Consider the following 14,985-nt stretch of genomic DNA (forward strand, 5'->3'; position numbering starts at 1 on the left):
TCTTTTTTTCCTGTTACAGATTGTGCTTTAGATGTCGTATCTAAGAAATCTTTGCCTAACTTGAAGCCACAAAGGTCTTCTATCCTTTCTTCTAGAAGTTTCATAGTTCTAAGTTTTACGTTTAGGTCTGTGACTCTTTTCAAGTTAATTTTTATTGTAGGGTATGAGGCCTGGATTAAGGTTTATTTGTTCCAGGACTATTTGTTGAAAAGGCTATCCTTTGTCCTGTGAACACCGAAAATTTGAGACAGGTCTCAGTTAATTTAGAAAGTTTATTTTGCCAAGGTTGAGGATGCACCCGTGACACAGCCTTAGGAAGTTCTGATGACATGTGCCCAAGGTGGTCGGGGAACAGCTTGGTTTTACACATTTTAGGGAGACACGAGACATCAATCAATACATTAGTTCCATCCAGAAAGGTGGAGACAGCTCAAAGCAAGGCCCCCCCCATTGGGGACTTCCAGGTCACATGTAGGTGAGAGAGAGATGGTTCCTTTCTTTGGAGTTTCTGATAAGTTTTTCCAGAAGAGGCAATCAGAATATGCATCTGTCTCCATGAGCTGACAGATGACTTTGAATAGAATGGGAGGCAGATTTGCCCTGAGTGGGGTTCCTAGCTTGAAGAGGCCCAACATATTTCCCTTTCACAGTCCATTGAATTGCTTTTGTACCTTTGTTGAAAACCAGTTAACTATGTATGTGTGTCGTGGAAGGGTTTAAGGTAAGTAAACAAATTGCCTTTTTTTTTTTTTTTTAAAATTTTTTTTAAATTTAAAGAGACGAGGTCTTGCTGTGTTGCCCAGGCTGATCTTAAACTCCTGAGCTCAAGTGGTCCTCCTTCCTTGGCTTCCCAAAGTACTGGGATTACAGGTATAAGCCACTGTGCCCAGCCATAAATTGCCATTTTTAAGGTTACTCTGTCTGCTATGTGGAGATAATAGATTGAAGTAGGTATGGATAGTAATAATGAAAATGGGAACTGGTATTTATTGTGTATTTTAGGGGAACTAGTATTTATGTGTGTTTACTATGCACCAAGCGCTGTGCCGCACCTTTGACATAGATTATCTTGAATCCTCAGAATGACTCAATGAGTTACACACTTTTTTCACTTTACTGATGGGGCAGTGAGGCACACAATAACCTGCCCAAGGTCATTCCATTGGTAATTAGAGATGGGAATCAGACTCAGGCCAGTCTGACTCTTGAGCAGCTCTTCTCAACTGGGCTTCTGTGGGAGACTTAATACGTAATGCCCTAAGGCCTCCATTGTCTATAATGAATTCTCCTCTTTCCCGTGCATCTGTAACAGTACTAACTATGTATCATTCTTGGGAGAACTGAGTAAAGAGCCACACAAATCATTTTCTGTAGATTTGGAACTCTTGCAGAGCCCTGCTTAAGAAAGGCTACTCCATGCTCTTGCTCATAATCACTGGAGTAACTGCAGGGTTCCGAAGAGATTAAGGTGGGTTGGATTTGGGGGATGGCAGCAGGAACTGAGGGAAATGGAGAGACTGGATGGTGGTGGAGACACACAACTTGAGAGAGAGGTCAGGAATGACCTCCAGACCTCTGGCACGAGCAGCTGGTTGAATAGTGTTACCATTTACTAAGTTGAGAAACAACTGGGAAACTATAAATTTTTATGGTGGGATGGGATGGGGCTTCCATTTTATGATGATAGCTTTCATTTTCTATGTATTGACTGAGCTTGGGTAGCTTGAGAGGCACAGTGCTATAACTTGGTTGTAGTTCATGATATGTGGTAGCCATGCAGGGTTGTAGTCAGACTCTCCCATCCTTTGCGGGCGGCGGGGTGGGGGGTGGGTGGGGGTGTGCATAGAACCAGCTGGAGTGTAATTTTCAATAGAGGACACTTACCTAAGAATTAGCACTCCCTGACTGTCTGTGATGATGGACTGTTCTATATCTATGCTGACCAGTGCTGTAGCCACTAGCTACATGTGGCTGTTTCAATTTTGACTAATTAAAATTGAATATTCAAATGTAACCATTCTAGGAAATATCTGTACCTTTGAAAGTATTAATATGTCTTAGTACTTTGGCAAGACAGGGTCTGCTGTATTTCATATGGTGTTTTACTATGTAACTTATTTACTTTGTACCTAATCTAATTGTGTCACGTTACCTATTTTTTTTTCTTCTTTCCAGCTATTAGGCAATTTTCTTCAGTGGTATGGCATTTTCTCAAATAAAACTCTACAAGAGTTATCAATAGATGGTTTATTAAATCGATATATTCTCATGGCTTTTCAGAATTCAGAATATGGAGATGACAGCATCAAAAAAGCCCAAAATGTGAGTTAAATGACATAGCGTAGTTTTTAAAGCATATGAGTTAAAATGAATTAAGTTTTTGTTTGTTTGAAGAGGGATTTGAGAATTTCATGAAACCCCTTTGATTACTGGACTTGCATGTAAGGTTGACAGTTTGCCTACCCAGGTAGTTCCAAACCCCTACAGCTTTTTTTTTTAACGTAAAAATGCATACTATTATATATATCTATCCATCTATATCCATATTTTATAGATATTAGTAAAAGTTTTAATATTTTGTAGTTATAAATGAAAGCTTTAATTTCAGGATAATAATAACCTTACTGTCTTAACCTCAGTCTGGGCCAACTCGACTCCCGTTGTCAGCATGCATGGATGCCTATTCATGGAATTATTGCGGGGGATGGGGGCACCGTGATTTCATTTTTATACCACTCATATTTTTACATCAAAAACTGCTGAAAAAGGAAACTCAGTTTATTTAGGCCATCCTAGAAGACTGGAAAATGAAGCCGTTGGTTGTCAGTTTTACATTACTAATTTACTCAAATATTGGACAGATTTTCTTTTGCTTTGAGTGCCTAACCCATTGGTTGGGGTAAAAATTCAGGTATATTGGTTTAGTTGACGTAGGAAGTCAGATTTAAAAGAATATTTCTTCAGAGTAATTGCTGTAGCTCAGAAGCATATCTTCTGGTGAAATACATTTATACCCGTTATCTAGAGTTCGCTTTTAATACTTTAATTTATTCTGTCTTAACTATTTTATTTTACATCTTTCTTCTCCACAGGTAATCAATTGTTTCCCCAAACAATGGTTCATGAATCTGAAAGGAGAAAGGACTATTTCTCAGTTAGAAAACTTTTGCCGATACCTTGTACACTTAGCAGATACAATTTATAGAAACAGTATTGGGTGCTCTGATGTGGAAAAAAGAAATGCAAGGTAATTTTGTAATTAATGAAATGGTAATCTAGAGTTGTTTTAGTTGCCAGATTTAGTATTAAAATGTTTTAAGTAGAAATATTTATATTTTAGTTTAAATTGTATGTTCACTTAGTATTATAAACCTACCAAAAATGCACATAATTTTTCGTTTTTGCAGTTTTTACTTTATCTTTTTTCAGTATATTATTTATGAAGATACTAAGGAAAGACTTCTGGTAAGGACCAGCCCCTCAGGGGAGTGAATCAATGGTGGTTTTCTCTGTCTCCCTCTTTGAAGAATTAGAGAGGTCTCAGACTCTCGTTTGGAGTTTCATTATACAGATGTAAATTCAAGGTTATCTCCCAATTTGGGGAAATTTTTTGTTTTAATCCATATTATGAATTAGAGGTTATCACTAATGGCTTTTTGGGAGCAACTTATTTCTAATTTTTATCAAGGGTTGTAAGAAAAGAGTGAATGAACCATTAGCCTTTCTGTGGACATTAATTACGGATATTCAGGTAATTCTGGGATAAATCTCTAGCATAAAAAGTAAATAATAGCGCTAGGGCAGTTTGAAGGAATTGTCTTTTTAAATTTTTAATTTCATATATCTTTGTAATGTCAAAGTTTATTTTTGTTTAGATCACACCATTAGTCATACCCCTATAACAAAACCTTCTTCCGTTCCCTCATTCCCCTTTCTTGAAAACAGACCTTATTTTCCTGCAAGAAAATTGGATATTTTTTCCACAATAAAATTAAAGTAGCTATTAAAGATTTTAGGCTGGGCGCGGTGGCTCACGCCTATAATCCCAGCACTTTGGGAGGCTGAGGCAGGCGGATCACGAGGTCAGGAGATCGAGGCCATCCTGGCCAATATGGTGAATCCCCGTTTCTACTAAAAATACAAAAATTAGGTGGGCGTGGTGGTGCATGTCTGTAGTCCCCCCTACTTCGGAGCCTGAGGCAGGGGAATTGCTTGAACCTGGGAGGCAGAGGTTGTAGTGAGCTGAGATTGTGCCACTGTACTCCAGCCTGGCGAAAGAGCAAGACTCCATCTCAAAAAACAACAAAAAAGATTTTAATGGTAAAATTCTTTGGCAGGTTTTGGTTGATTTGATTTTGTTCTTAGTGTGTGCCATTTTGTTATTTGTTGGCACTAACATTTTTTCTCAGTGTGTTGTTTTCTACTAGATAAGTTTTATCACATTTTAAACTTTGATTTACATACATTTAACAGTGTTTCTGTTTGGGAGTTAACAAATAGTGTTTACTTTTCTACAGAAAAGAACTTTAACAGCTATGTAAGCACCTGCTTTGTGCAATGCATATAAAGCAGGTTTCACGTGAGTTGCCAAGTTTTGCAAATTCTAATTCTTCCCTAATAGGTGCTTACTACAATTCTATAGAAGAGATGTGACAATTACTAATGTCATATTATGTCTTGTTTCTTATGAGTGGTTTAAGCTAACTGTTAAAACAGTCATTCTTAAAGTGTGGTCCCTAGACCAGCAGTATCAGCATGATACTGGGAGCTTGATAGACTTGCAAGTTCTCAGGCCCCACTGTGGGCCTACTGAATAGAACTCTTGGGGTGGGGCCAGGGATGATCTGCATTTCAGCAATTCTCTAGGTAATTCTAATGTGTTCTAAAATTTGAGGATTACTTCCTAATAAGAAAGCAGAATGCCTTCTAGCTGGGGTGATAAGGAAAGTCAGATTATACTTTATTTAGTGAATTTTGGTGGAGTGGAAATTACGCTGGATCTTGATGGATTAGTGATGAAAAGACACAAATACCTTTTGTGTTCCAGGTATATGCTGAAAGAGCCAGGACTCTTGTTTGAGAAGGAATGGGAGACAGGCCTCTGAAGTAGTTTGAAAACAGATTGCTTTCTTTTCTTTCGCAATATTAATGAAACTCATTGATCTCAATGAATTTTGTTTTTTTTAAAAATGGGTCCCCTGTCTCTGGGCTAGTCATTTAAACATATGTAAGTTTTGTTTTATATGGATAAATGTAAACTTTTTTTTTCTTTTTTTTAATTTTAGTAGAGACGGGGTTTCACCATGTTGGCCAGGCTGGTCTTGAACTCCTGAGCTCAGGTGATCCACACGCATCAGCCTCCCAAAGTGCTGGGATTACAAGTGTGAGCCACCGCGCCCAGGCTTTTTTTTTTTTTCCTACGTGCTGTAGCTTGTATATATGTTTCCCTTCTTTGAAAATGTGTGCTTGGAAAAATTGATTGCAGAAGCTCTAAAATAGCCATGAAATCAGTAGCAAATTTTCTCTTAGATGTACTAATTAATGAGATGCTGCTATATGTTTTTCTTTTAGGGAAAACATAAAACAGATAGTAAAACTCCTTGCAAGTGTTCGAGCTTTGGATCATGCTATGTCTGTTGCAAGTGACCACAATGTGAAAGAATTTAAGTCTTTGATTGAAGGAAAATAGATCTGTGAGACTGAAAAACCTATTTGCTTGATTACCATTCCCAATGTGTAAATTTTGTATATATGTAAAGTTTCTTAAACTGTAAAATAGCGATTCTTGTTTTAATACAAAAAACATTATATTCAATACTGTGTCCTTAAATGATATTTCTTCAGAATGAAAGGAATTCAGATTATTTCTAGGAGTCTATGAATGTTTACTGCCTATCATACTTTGTTTACAGAAGTATTTTGTATGGTCATTTAAATTAACCCTCTCAGTTAATTGTCCCCTGTAAACGATGTGTGCAGTGTAAATTGTGTAATTATGCATATATATATTTATACCACCATGGATTTACTTTCACACTGGAAATTTGTGGTGTTTTTCTACAGAGGAAGCCTTTTAACAGCAGAAAATTATCCGGTAGCAAATTGTCTTAGGGAAATTACTACACTGTTGTAACAAAAGGGCTGGCAAGTGACTAAATGTTCATTACCTTTTGGTTAGCGTTGCTATCACTGTAGCTGTGCTGCCTTAACATTGAGAGTTGAGTTGTGGACTTAGTCGTTGAGTGAATGTTGAACTTTTTTCCTTGAATCAGCGTTAGAGTCAAATGTGGGTTTAATGTGAATGCTAAATGATACATGCAACATACTTTCAAATGGAACATAGAAATTTCACTTTTGAGAATAATAAACCCACAACCTAATTGCATGGTTTTGGGCTGACCGTCCTGTCTCATTCATGATTTTACTCCCTGCCCAGCTTGCACATACATGCATTCGAATTTTAGTAGTCTGTCATATTTAAAATCCCACATATGTGAGTTAAATATGCAATAAAGAATACGCCTTGCTGATTAGCCACACCCAGGCAATTTAATATCCATGGTCTTCTATAATGTTTATATCACATTGTAAATATTCAAAGAACTTGTTTTAAAGTTTATGCTTTCTGATTCTGTGATTTTCAAAAGAGGAATTTTTTGGAAATTAAGGACTATCGTTTGATAATTATATATGTAATTAAGCTTTAGCCAAGCATTAAATTAATTTTTAAATATATCCTTTGTTGTATTTTCCTGATGACTAAGTTTGCAGCATTTCAAATGACTAATAAAGTGGGACTATGAGCAGGCCCATGTGTACCCTTGATCAGAACATAATATGCAGAACAGTGTCATGCACTCTTTTTCCTCTGTTAATTTTATCTTATCCCTACATCTTTGTATTAGTTCATTCTCAGGCTGCTATAGGGACATACCCAAGACTAGGTAATTTATGAAGTGGTTTAATTGACTCACAGTTCTGCATGGGTGGGAAGGCCTCAGGAAACTTACAATCATGACAAAAGGCACATCTTCACAGGGTGGCAACAGAAAGAATGAGTGTCGAGGGAAGGGGGAAGCCCCTTATAAAACCATGAGATTTCATGAGAACTCACTAGCAGGAGAACAGCATGGCAGAAACCACCTGCCATGATTCAGCTATCTCCACCTGGTCCTGCCCTTGACATGTGGGGATTATTACAATTCAAGGTGCGACTGGGTTGGGAAACAGCCAAACCAAAACAGTATTCATTCTGGATGAATTTTCTGTTACACCTTACTGGCCTACTAAGTAGAATTAAAGTCAGAACACCTATTCCTCATTTTAAGTAGAATAAAACATATAAACATGTATATGTATCACATGCAGATCATTTAGGCCTTAAACTGCATATTATTTCCAAACCCATTAGACGAATTACTCTGCTTTTAAGAACTCTTAAACTCAGGCTTTTTATCCTATGAAATCTATCAGGCTATAGGTTTCAGGAATGGGTTTGAACATCACACTAGGAATTTGATGTAGGGTACATAAAACCAATGGTTTTTCTATCTCAAGCAGAACATTTTTATTCCTGATATAGCTTAAGGACATTATTTCTTATGAAAGGAATTCTCAAAAGATAAATCCAGAACCATTTTAATAAAGCTGGTTTTGCTTTTTAGTTTTTTCTTTTGGAGCAGTCCTCTGAATTAACTCCAAAATAGGTGACAAATGTTTTTGAGAAGGAAAACTATTGAAACAACATAGTCAAGAGTGACTAGTACTACTGTAGCCAATGATGTTGATGTCTCACCATGTCCCTGTTCTTGCCACTGGTGTCCTCTTGCAAGTACTTGCTCCTCTGCCTGAGGGCTTTTCTTTGGCCTGTGCAACAGGCTGGAGTGTCCTGGAGATACTTCTTGGAACAGATCTCAGCCAAGGGAGGAAAGGAATTGGAGGTTAAATGCCCCAGTGAGTCAGTTGGGGTCCTCTTGGGAGCAGACACTGAGATGGCATTAAATGTACAAGAAGTTTACTGGGGGGGAATGTGTATAAGAGAAAACAGGGGAGCCTGGAGGAGGCTGGGAAAGCTGTCAGGCAGGCAGGTTTCACCTGTGTGAAGGAAGGAGGGAGGGATGAAAGTCTTAGACATTGGTGCAGTTCTAAAGTTTCAGCAGGGCCAACTGGCAGCCCTGACAAGTACAACCAGGGTCTCCTTGCTAATATGAGATCTGAGAGAATTTCATGATCACTAAACCCAATTTGCTAATCTCTCAGGCAGGAAAGCAGATATGGTCCACATTGCCTACAAGAGGTCTTCAGTTGAGTAGAGCCATCGTTGCCTGCAGTGGTAACATTACCAGCATCCAGAATTGGCCAAAAATGGAAAGTGCTAATAATCGTCCTTGAAATCATGAAACCCTTACAAAAATGGTCAAATGTTACAGAGCTGCAATATAAAATAGGAAGCTGTAAGTTGCTACATTGTAGTGGTTGTTTATGGTTATAAGAGCTCTTCTTATCTCTAACATGGTAATAGCTGTGTAATAAAGGGAGTCTTGCCATTCACTGATTATGACAAAACATTTGATTTGTTGTTTCAAGTAAATGAAAACGAGAAAAACACTGGCACTACATGTAGGAAGAAAAATTAAATATATCTGAATGTTTGGGAGGTCTTGTACTTTCATAAATGTTTTGAAGACTGCCCTCCAGAACTGAAACTGTCCATGGATATGGGGTTCACAGCTGCTAAGGGCTGCTTCATACTGCCCAAACACAGGCTGAATATTGTTATATGGGATTGATATCGAAGTGCAATGTAGACGGGCCCCTGGCCTGCTTCTGGACTCTAGCCCCCGGTAATTTGTACTGGGTTCCTGTGAGTCCTAACTCCAGAGGCTTAAAGGATACAATCATTCAGTACAATGAGAATCCCTAGCAGATGACTTCTTAGGATCTTGTTAAATATCTTTAGGAAAATATATGAGAAAAGTTTTGACAAAACACTGCAGAAACCATTCTAAGCTACTTTGCAAAAACATTTTGATCATGAAAGCTTACCTTTTACGCATAACCTTAGTGAAATTGCTGTTGCTTTGTGGGACCCAGAGTCAACTTGAACACCTTGAACACAACTCTAATCTTGAAGGTTGAGCCCTGTTTTTGGCTCCGGCACTTTGATTTCCACAAGAATCCTTGTGTGTCATTAAAATAAACCCCCTTCACTTGATCTCTCTTCAGTTGGTCTCTTGTTCCAAATGAAAACACTTCATTTTTATCTATCACAAGTTTCCTGTTTGCTCTAGTGGCAATTTCCTGTCTATGGTACCTGCAAGTTATTTTTCAGTTTTTTTTTTCCCCCACAGTGATTCTGCTCTCGAGCTTACTAGTTTTTTATTCATAGGATTTCCATTTTTCTAATTTAAAATCTCATCCTTCACTGGTTACACTGAATTTCTTTAAAGAAAAAGTTAATGCTCTTTGTAACCTACTGTTGTGTTGTCTTTCAAGACCACTGTTTTCTCTTGAACAATGAGCCATTTCTTTCTCAGTCATTGGTGGGGAGTATGGCCAGGTACAACTAGGGTCTGCAGATCCTGCTATACTATACTATATTAGGACCAGGATCTGCAGAGCACTATACTAATTGCTCTGCAGATCCTGATCCTGATATAAAAGTTAGCCTATGTAACCTGAGAAGAAGCTGTTAAAGGTTACTGAATCAGATTGTGACTATTTCCCTGATTTTCCATGTTGTCTAGCATTTTTGACAAAAAAAAAAAAAAGCCAGACAAAAGAGAAAAGCAGGTACTACTACTAATTCACATAGTAATCACCTGTCAAAATTTATAGCCATGCACTTGATATAGTTTTTTAATGTGATTATTTGGGATTATCATTAATCATCTGTAAATACGTAAATTCTTGTATAGTCTGCCTGGGACATACTATTAGGTTGGGCCATATGTTGCCACTATGTGAGGTTTTTTTTTTAAACCTATGGAAATAACAATTCCATGTTTCCACATAATGAATTGCATATTTCAACGAGAGTTACCCATAGGAGAAATAACTTGCTCACAAATCAACATTGAAAATTTAGGGTGTTTGTCTTTAATTTGTTCTATTGGATGTGATATCTGAAACACCTACCTGGGGCTGTCTCTCTCCTGATGGAAAGTCACATCAGCCTTGTGTTGATTTCTTGTAGCTGGTGTTACAAATTACCACAAACTGGGTGGTTTAAAACAACAAAAATGTATTTTCTCACAGTTCTGGAGGCCAGAATCAACAGGGCCATGCTCTTTCCGAAGGCTCTAGGCTCAAATCCTTCCTTGCTTCTTCCAACTTCTGACGGCTGCTGACATAGCTTGGCTATTGCCAAGCTCCAATCTCTGCTGCTGTCTTCATATTACTTTCTTTCTCTTTCTCTTTCTCTCTCTCTCTCTCTCTCTCTCTCTCTCTCTCTCTCTCTCTCTCTCTCTCGTGTGTGCATGTTTAATTTTCCTCTGCCTCCCTGTTATAAGGACACTTGTGATTGCATCTAGGGCCCTAGAGCCCACCTGGATAATCCAAAATAATCTCAAGACCCTTAATCAAATCTGCAAATTAACCTAAATTAACATTCACAGACAAGGACATCTTTTTGAAGCAGCATTTTTTAGCCTCCCACAGGCTCTTCATTGCTCAGTTTCAAGGGTTGAGTTGGTGTCAGCCTGTCTCTGTAGGCCCTTAGGATCTCACTAAGAAATCTGTGTATGCCACTTAACCTATATTTTAAGTCACCCTACCCCAAAGACATTTCAAGGTCAGTGAAAATTTTTCCAGCTATTGTCAAATGCTGTAACAAAAGTAGAAGTATAAATAGGAAAGAGGGACGAGAAAAAGAAGATAGAACCAGTCAAGCCACTAGTCAAATTGCCTTTATGTTTTTCAAACTCTGGGCATGTCTTTTCATGACTAAAATGAGATGTGGAAAAGCTTTGGCTGTCTAACAATCTAGGAATAAGAGTCTTGCTACCCCCCAGTTTAATTTGAAGAAAGAAGCAGGAATTCCAACCCACAACCCAGAAATTTTGACCTAAATCTCCTTAGTTCCAAATAAAAAGGAACCAGGAATACGCAGAACACCTGTTCCTAAAAGAGCTTAGTACCCATGCTTCACACTGTAAGAAAGGATGCGTTTCTAGTGTAGCCTTACAGACACACAGGCATGGTGGAAAAGATTTTGGGCTTTGGAGTAAGTTAGTTTGGTTCCAGTCCCCAACTCCTCTTGAAACTGAGTGATTTCAGTTGTCATAAAAGGTACCTCTCAAGCAACGCATATGATATCGACAGTTTTTTTTCTGAGACAGTACTGAGATAGAAACCCCCTCTAGTTCTTACAACGAAATCCAAGAATCTTTGTATTTCTCCTTCATGACTTGAAGTGGCTTCTTTTCTAATAAATTTAGTTCCGTGTCCTGAAACCAGGGTGGGTGCAGCTTCTCTAAAATGGATGAAAAAATCAAGTCACATGACAGGGCCTGAAGAGGGAAATGATTTTTGCAACATAACCAAATTTAAATTCTGCTTTGGCTGTTAAAAACCAGAAGGAGAAGAGGTAAACAAAGAGCAAAGGCAAGTGGAGACAGTTTGAGTGCTGGGTTCTTCAGGTTTTCAATTCCTTTCTGCCCTGTTGGCTTTGACTTCATTCTCATACTTATTAGGTCTATTCAATGGAAGCAGAAATAAATCTATGGGACACGCTGATATTAGCCAGGAAGCACGATTTGTTGAAAAATGAGGATGCGATAAAAGGGTCAGGTGCCTTTAGTCACTAAATTCCACAGTTGGCAAAAGCTATTCATCCATCAGTGACAACCACAGCTGTAGTGGCCTCCCTACAGCCATGTTTTGTTGGACTCAGCCTTGAGATCCTGGTTTGTGACTTCCTACTCTCCATCGTATACACCTGAACACTCTTCGATAGCACCCTGTGAGCTCCAGAACACACAAGAAAAGGCACCGAACAGAACTGTCCCAGAGCAGGCATTAGTTTTTCTTCTGCTACCTACCCCGACACTCAGACTAGGAACTCGGTGCCATTTGCTGGGCTGTCGACACCATGGACAGCTCTTCAGGCGCCACCTAGTTGGCTAGGCGAGCCGACCATACCGAGCCCTCCCTCCTCTCCCGTCAGGCCGGTGGGGGCGGCAGGGGGTGGTCCTGACGCCCAGCTTGGGGAGCAGCAATACGCAGCCCCCCAAGCTTTTCTCCTGAGTCCCTCCCCGGCGCTCACGCTCTGAAGAGCCCACGCAAAGGGACCAAGGAGGCCGGATCTTCACTCTCCTTGCACCCCCGGCGGTGGGATCGCAGCTCGGCCTGGGGGCGGCCGCAGGAGGCGAAGATCGCTGGAGACTGAGGCTGGGGCCGCCCGCTGGTGCCCGGCCTGGCCGGTAGGCGCAGAGTGGGCGTGATCTCTCTCCTGACGCCCCGCCCCTTCCCTCGTGAGGGGCGGATCTTCCGCCCGCTGCCGCGGCGCAATGCGGAAGAGATGGGCCTGCTGGAGCGGAAGTGACGCTTCTGGAGGCAGTGGCGGCGGCTGCGGGAGAAGGAGGAGGAGGAGCCGGAGGAAGGGGTGAGCAAGCCGGCGGGGGGCGGGGAGCGGCCGCGGCCAGACCCACCGGCAGCCGGGCGGGCGGACGCCTCCAAGACCAGCCTCTGCCTCCGCAGCCTCAGCGGGAGCGGTGAGGGGCGACCGCGAGCAGCCGGGGTGCGGGAGAGCGGGCGCGGTTGTGAGGAGACCACGGGTTGTGTGCAGGGCGCCGCGTCAGGCTGGGGGCTGGTGACAGCGGCTGTCAGCCTGCCCGCGGGAACGAACTGAATCCGCCTGGGCGCCGGGTCATCTCTTCTGGCGCATAAATGGAGGGTTTGGGCTTCTCGGCTCTTCAGTCTCTCTGAGAAGGAGCCGTTTTCCCGGGCAGTCGACTTCCCGGGACCCCGAGGAGCCCCAGTCGGGTCGGTGCCCCGAGTCATGACTCTTCCCGGGTGGCCATTCGTATTTTTCGGCCCCGCCTGCCGTCCCCCGAGCCGACGGTAGCCCGGGGCAGGGGAGGCGGTGGTAACCTGTGCTGTTTCCCTTGCCCTTCGTCGCCACCCCCGGGAGAGCCTGTCGCGTAGAATAATCCTTTTCCTCCTCCTGCCCCCTAAGGAGCTTTGAACCAGCCTTGTCACCCTTCCCTCCCACCTCCGCTCCTTTCCCCTCGAAGGAACTGCTTGAAGTTTCCAAATCGGTTCCCTTTCAACGTAGTGACAGATCTTGAAGCAGGAAGCTGATAAACAACTCCGAACGAAATACGCTCAAAATTTTTCCTTTCAGTAAGCATAAATTAAACGGGAAACTCAACCAAACCGTTGATGGACTTACAGTGCTAAAACCTTGTCTTGCCTTGGTATGAGAATTGGTAGCTTTTCCTCTTGCTTTTTGGTAAAATTAAGTGACGACTTATCTTTTGGAATAAGCCATTTTCTCCCTGAGCTGTCTGTTTTTTCCCCACCCCAACCCCCCATCAAAACCTGGCAGGGAGGGACTTTTGGATGCTTTGCAGTCCTTGCTGCAGAAGGAAACATCAGCTTCATTTGCTTTGCTTTGCTTGGTTTCCACAGGGCTGCCTCCGAAGAAAGGAGAATGGCGTTCAGTAAAGGATTCCGGATCTATCACAAATTGGATCCCCCACCTTTCAGCCTCATAGTGGAAACTAGGCATAAGGAAGAATGTCTCATGTTCGAGTCTGGGGCCGTCGCTGTGCTCTGTAAGTCATCTGTTAGAGCCCAATTTATCATGGTCTCTGCTTTGATTTGAAATAATTCAGATGCAACCATTTTTAGAAAAGAGCCCAACAACCCTTTCACTGTATTTCCTCTAGCAGATTATGCTTGTATTTCCTTTTAATCAAACTTATTTTCCTGTAAACTTTTTGTTAACAGGTTTTTGTTGAGGGGGGGTGCAGGACGATGCCAGTTTTGGTGCAGGATTTTGCTTTCTTGGGTTCTGCTGCTGCTTCTAAAAGTAAATTTTTTTTCCAAAGAAATATTGTTGCAGTTTGTATCATAGATCACATAAACCCATACGATGTCTTGCTTGACATATTTACTGGTAGGTCAGTTATAGTAGTAGGTATTATCTAATGTTATCCAATATTGTTGGAGTATTTATGTTATGGCCGTTATGTTTTCATTAAGGAAATTGTAAACAACCTCTAGATTTTCATGTGAGATTCATGATTGATTTTGTATTATTTTAAAAAGTATTTTGATAGTCTAATTTAAAGAAAAGGACTATTGTACCACAATAAAAATATATTAGTAAGATCTGAGTTATTTTAGGGGCAGATGGATGAAATTAAAATTAATTTGAATACTATGTTTCTTTCTTAATGTAAGATATGCCAGGTGTGGAGGCTCATGCCTGTAGTCCTAGCACTTTAGGAGGCCAAGGGGGACAGATCGCTTGAGGCAGGGAGTTTGAGACCAGTCTTGGCAGCGTGGTGAAACCCTTTCTGTACAAAAAATACAAAAATTAGTCCGGTCTCGTCGTGTGCACCTTTAGTCCGGGCTACTCAGGAGGCTGAGTTGGGCGGATTGATTGAGTCTGGAAGGTCCAGACTGCAGTGGGCCTTGATCTCGCCGCTGCCCTCCAGCTTGGGCATCACAGTGAGACCCTGTTTCAAAAATTAAAAAGAAAAAAAAAGTATATGATTATATATATATGAATTAGGCAGATAATCCTAGTGTTAGGATTAGTTTAGTTACTGATTATATCCTTATAAATTAAAAATAGTGTTTGAAAGGCATACTTACAAATATAAGCCCTTAAATATCTTAAACTACTAAGCTTTCTCCAGCCTCAGTAAATGAAGAGCTTAAGACCACACTGTTTGCATATAGAGTATTAATGTCAGTTAAAGTGTTAACTTGACTAAAATAGTACAATTGCATCTGATGGGGAAAAAGATAGTG

The 14,985-nt window shown here is 40.8% G+C and overlaps 2 protein-coding genes across 49 annotated transcripts in view; both read left to right on the forward strand.

The window, feature by feature from the left end:
* The window catches only part of PAXBP1 (PAX3 and PAX7 binding protein 1), a 37,897-nt gene extending 31,164 nt beyond the window's left edge, over positions 1–6,733 (forward strand). For 4 of the 5 annotated variants that reach the window (XR_012432054.1, XR_012432055.1, XR_012432052.1 and 1 more), the window contains 3 exons: positions 2,176–2,322; positions 3,093–3,247; positions 5,572–6,733. Coding sequence is in view for 2 of the 5 variants with exons in the window: in XM_005548817.5 (XP_005548874.1) it covers positions 2,176–2,322; positions 3,093–3,247; positions 5,572–5,689 (420 nt within the window). In the remaining 3 variants the exon portion in view is untranslated. The remainder of the gene's footprint in view (positions 1–2,175; positions 2,323–3,092; positions 3,248–5,571) is intronic. The other variant, XM_065541418.2, reaches the window with a different exon arrangement.
* Positions 6,734–12,244: 5,511 nt separating this feature from the next.
* SYNJ1 (synaptojanin 1) overlaps positions 12,245–14,985 on the forward strand; it is a 102,326-nt gene continuing 99,585 nt past the window's right edge. For 19 of the 44 annotated variants that reach the window (XM_045389255.3, XM_045389257.3, XM_045389244.3 and 16 more), the window contains exons 1-2: positions 12,483–12,604; positions 13,633–13,778. In XM_045389255.3, coding sequence (XP_045245190.2) covers positions 12,510–12,604; positions 13,633–13,778 — 241 coding nt within the window. In that variant the 5' untranslated portion in view covers positions 12,483–12,509. Of the gene's footprint in view, positions 13,345–13,565; positions 13,779–14,985 lie in introns of those variants that run through there. The other 25 variants (XM_074034106.1, XM_074034109.1, XM_074034128.1 and 22 more) reach the window with 7 other exon arrangements.

This window comes from Macaca fascicularis, chromosome 3 (assembly GCF_037993035.2).
Source record: "Macaca fascicularis isolate 582-1 chromosome 3, T2T-MFA8v1.1".
NCBI lineage: Eukaryota > Metazoa > Chordata > Mammalia > Primates > Cercopithecidae > Macaca > Macaca fascicularis.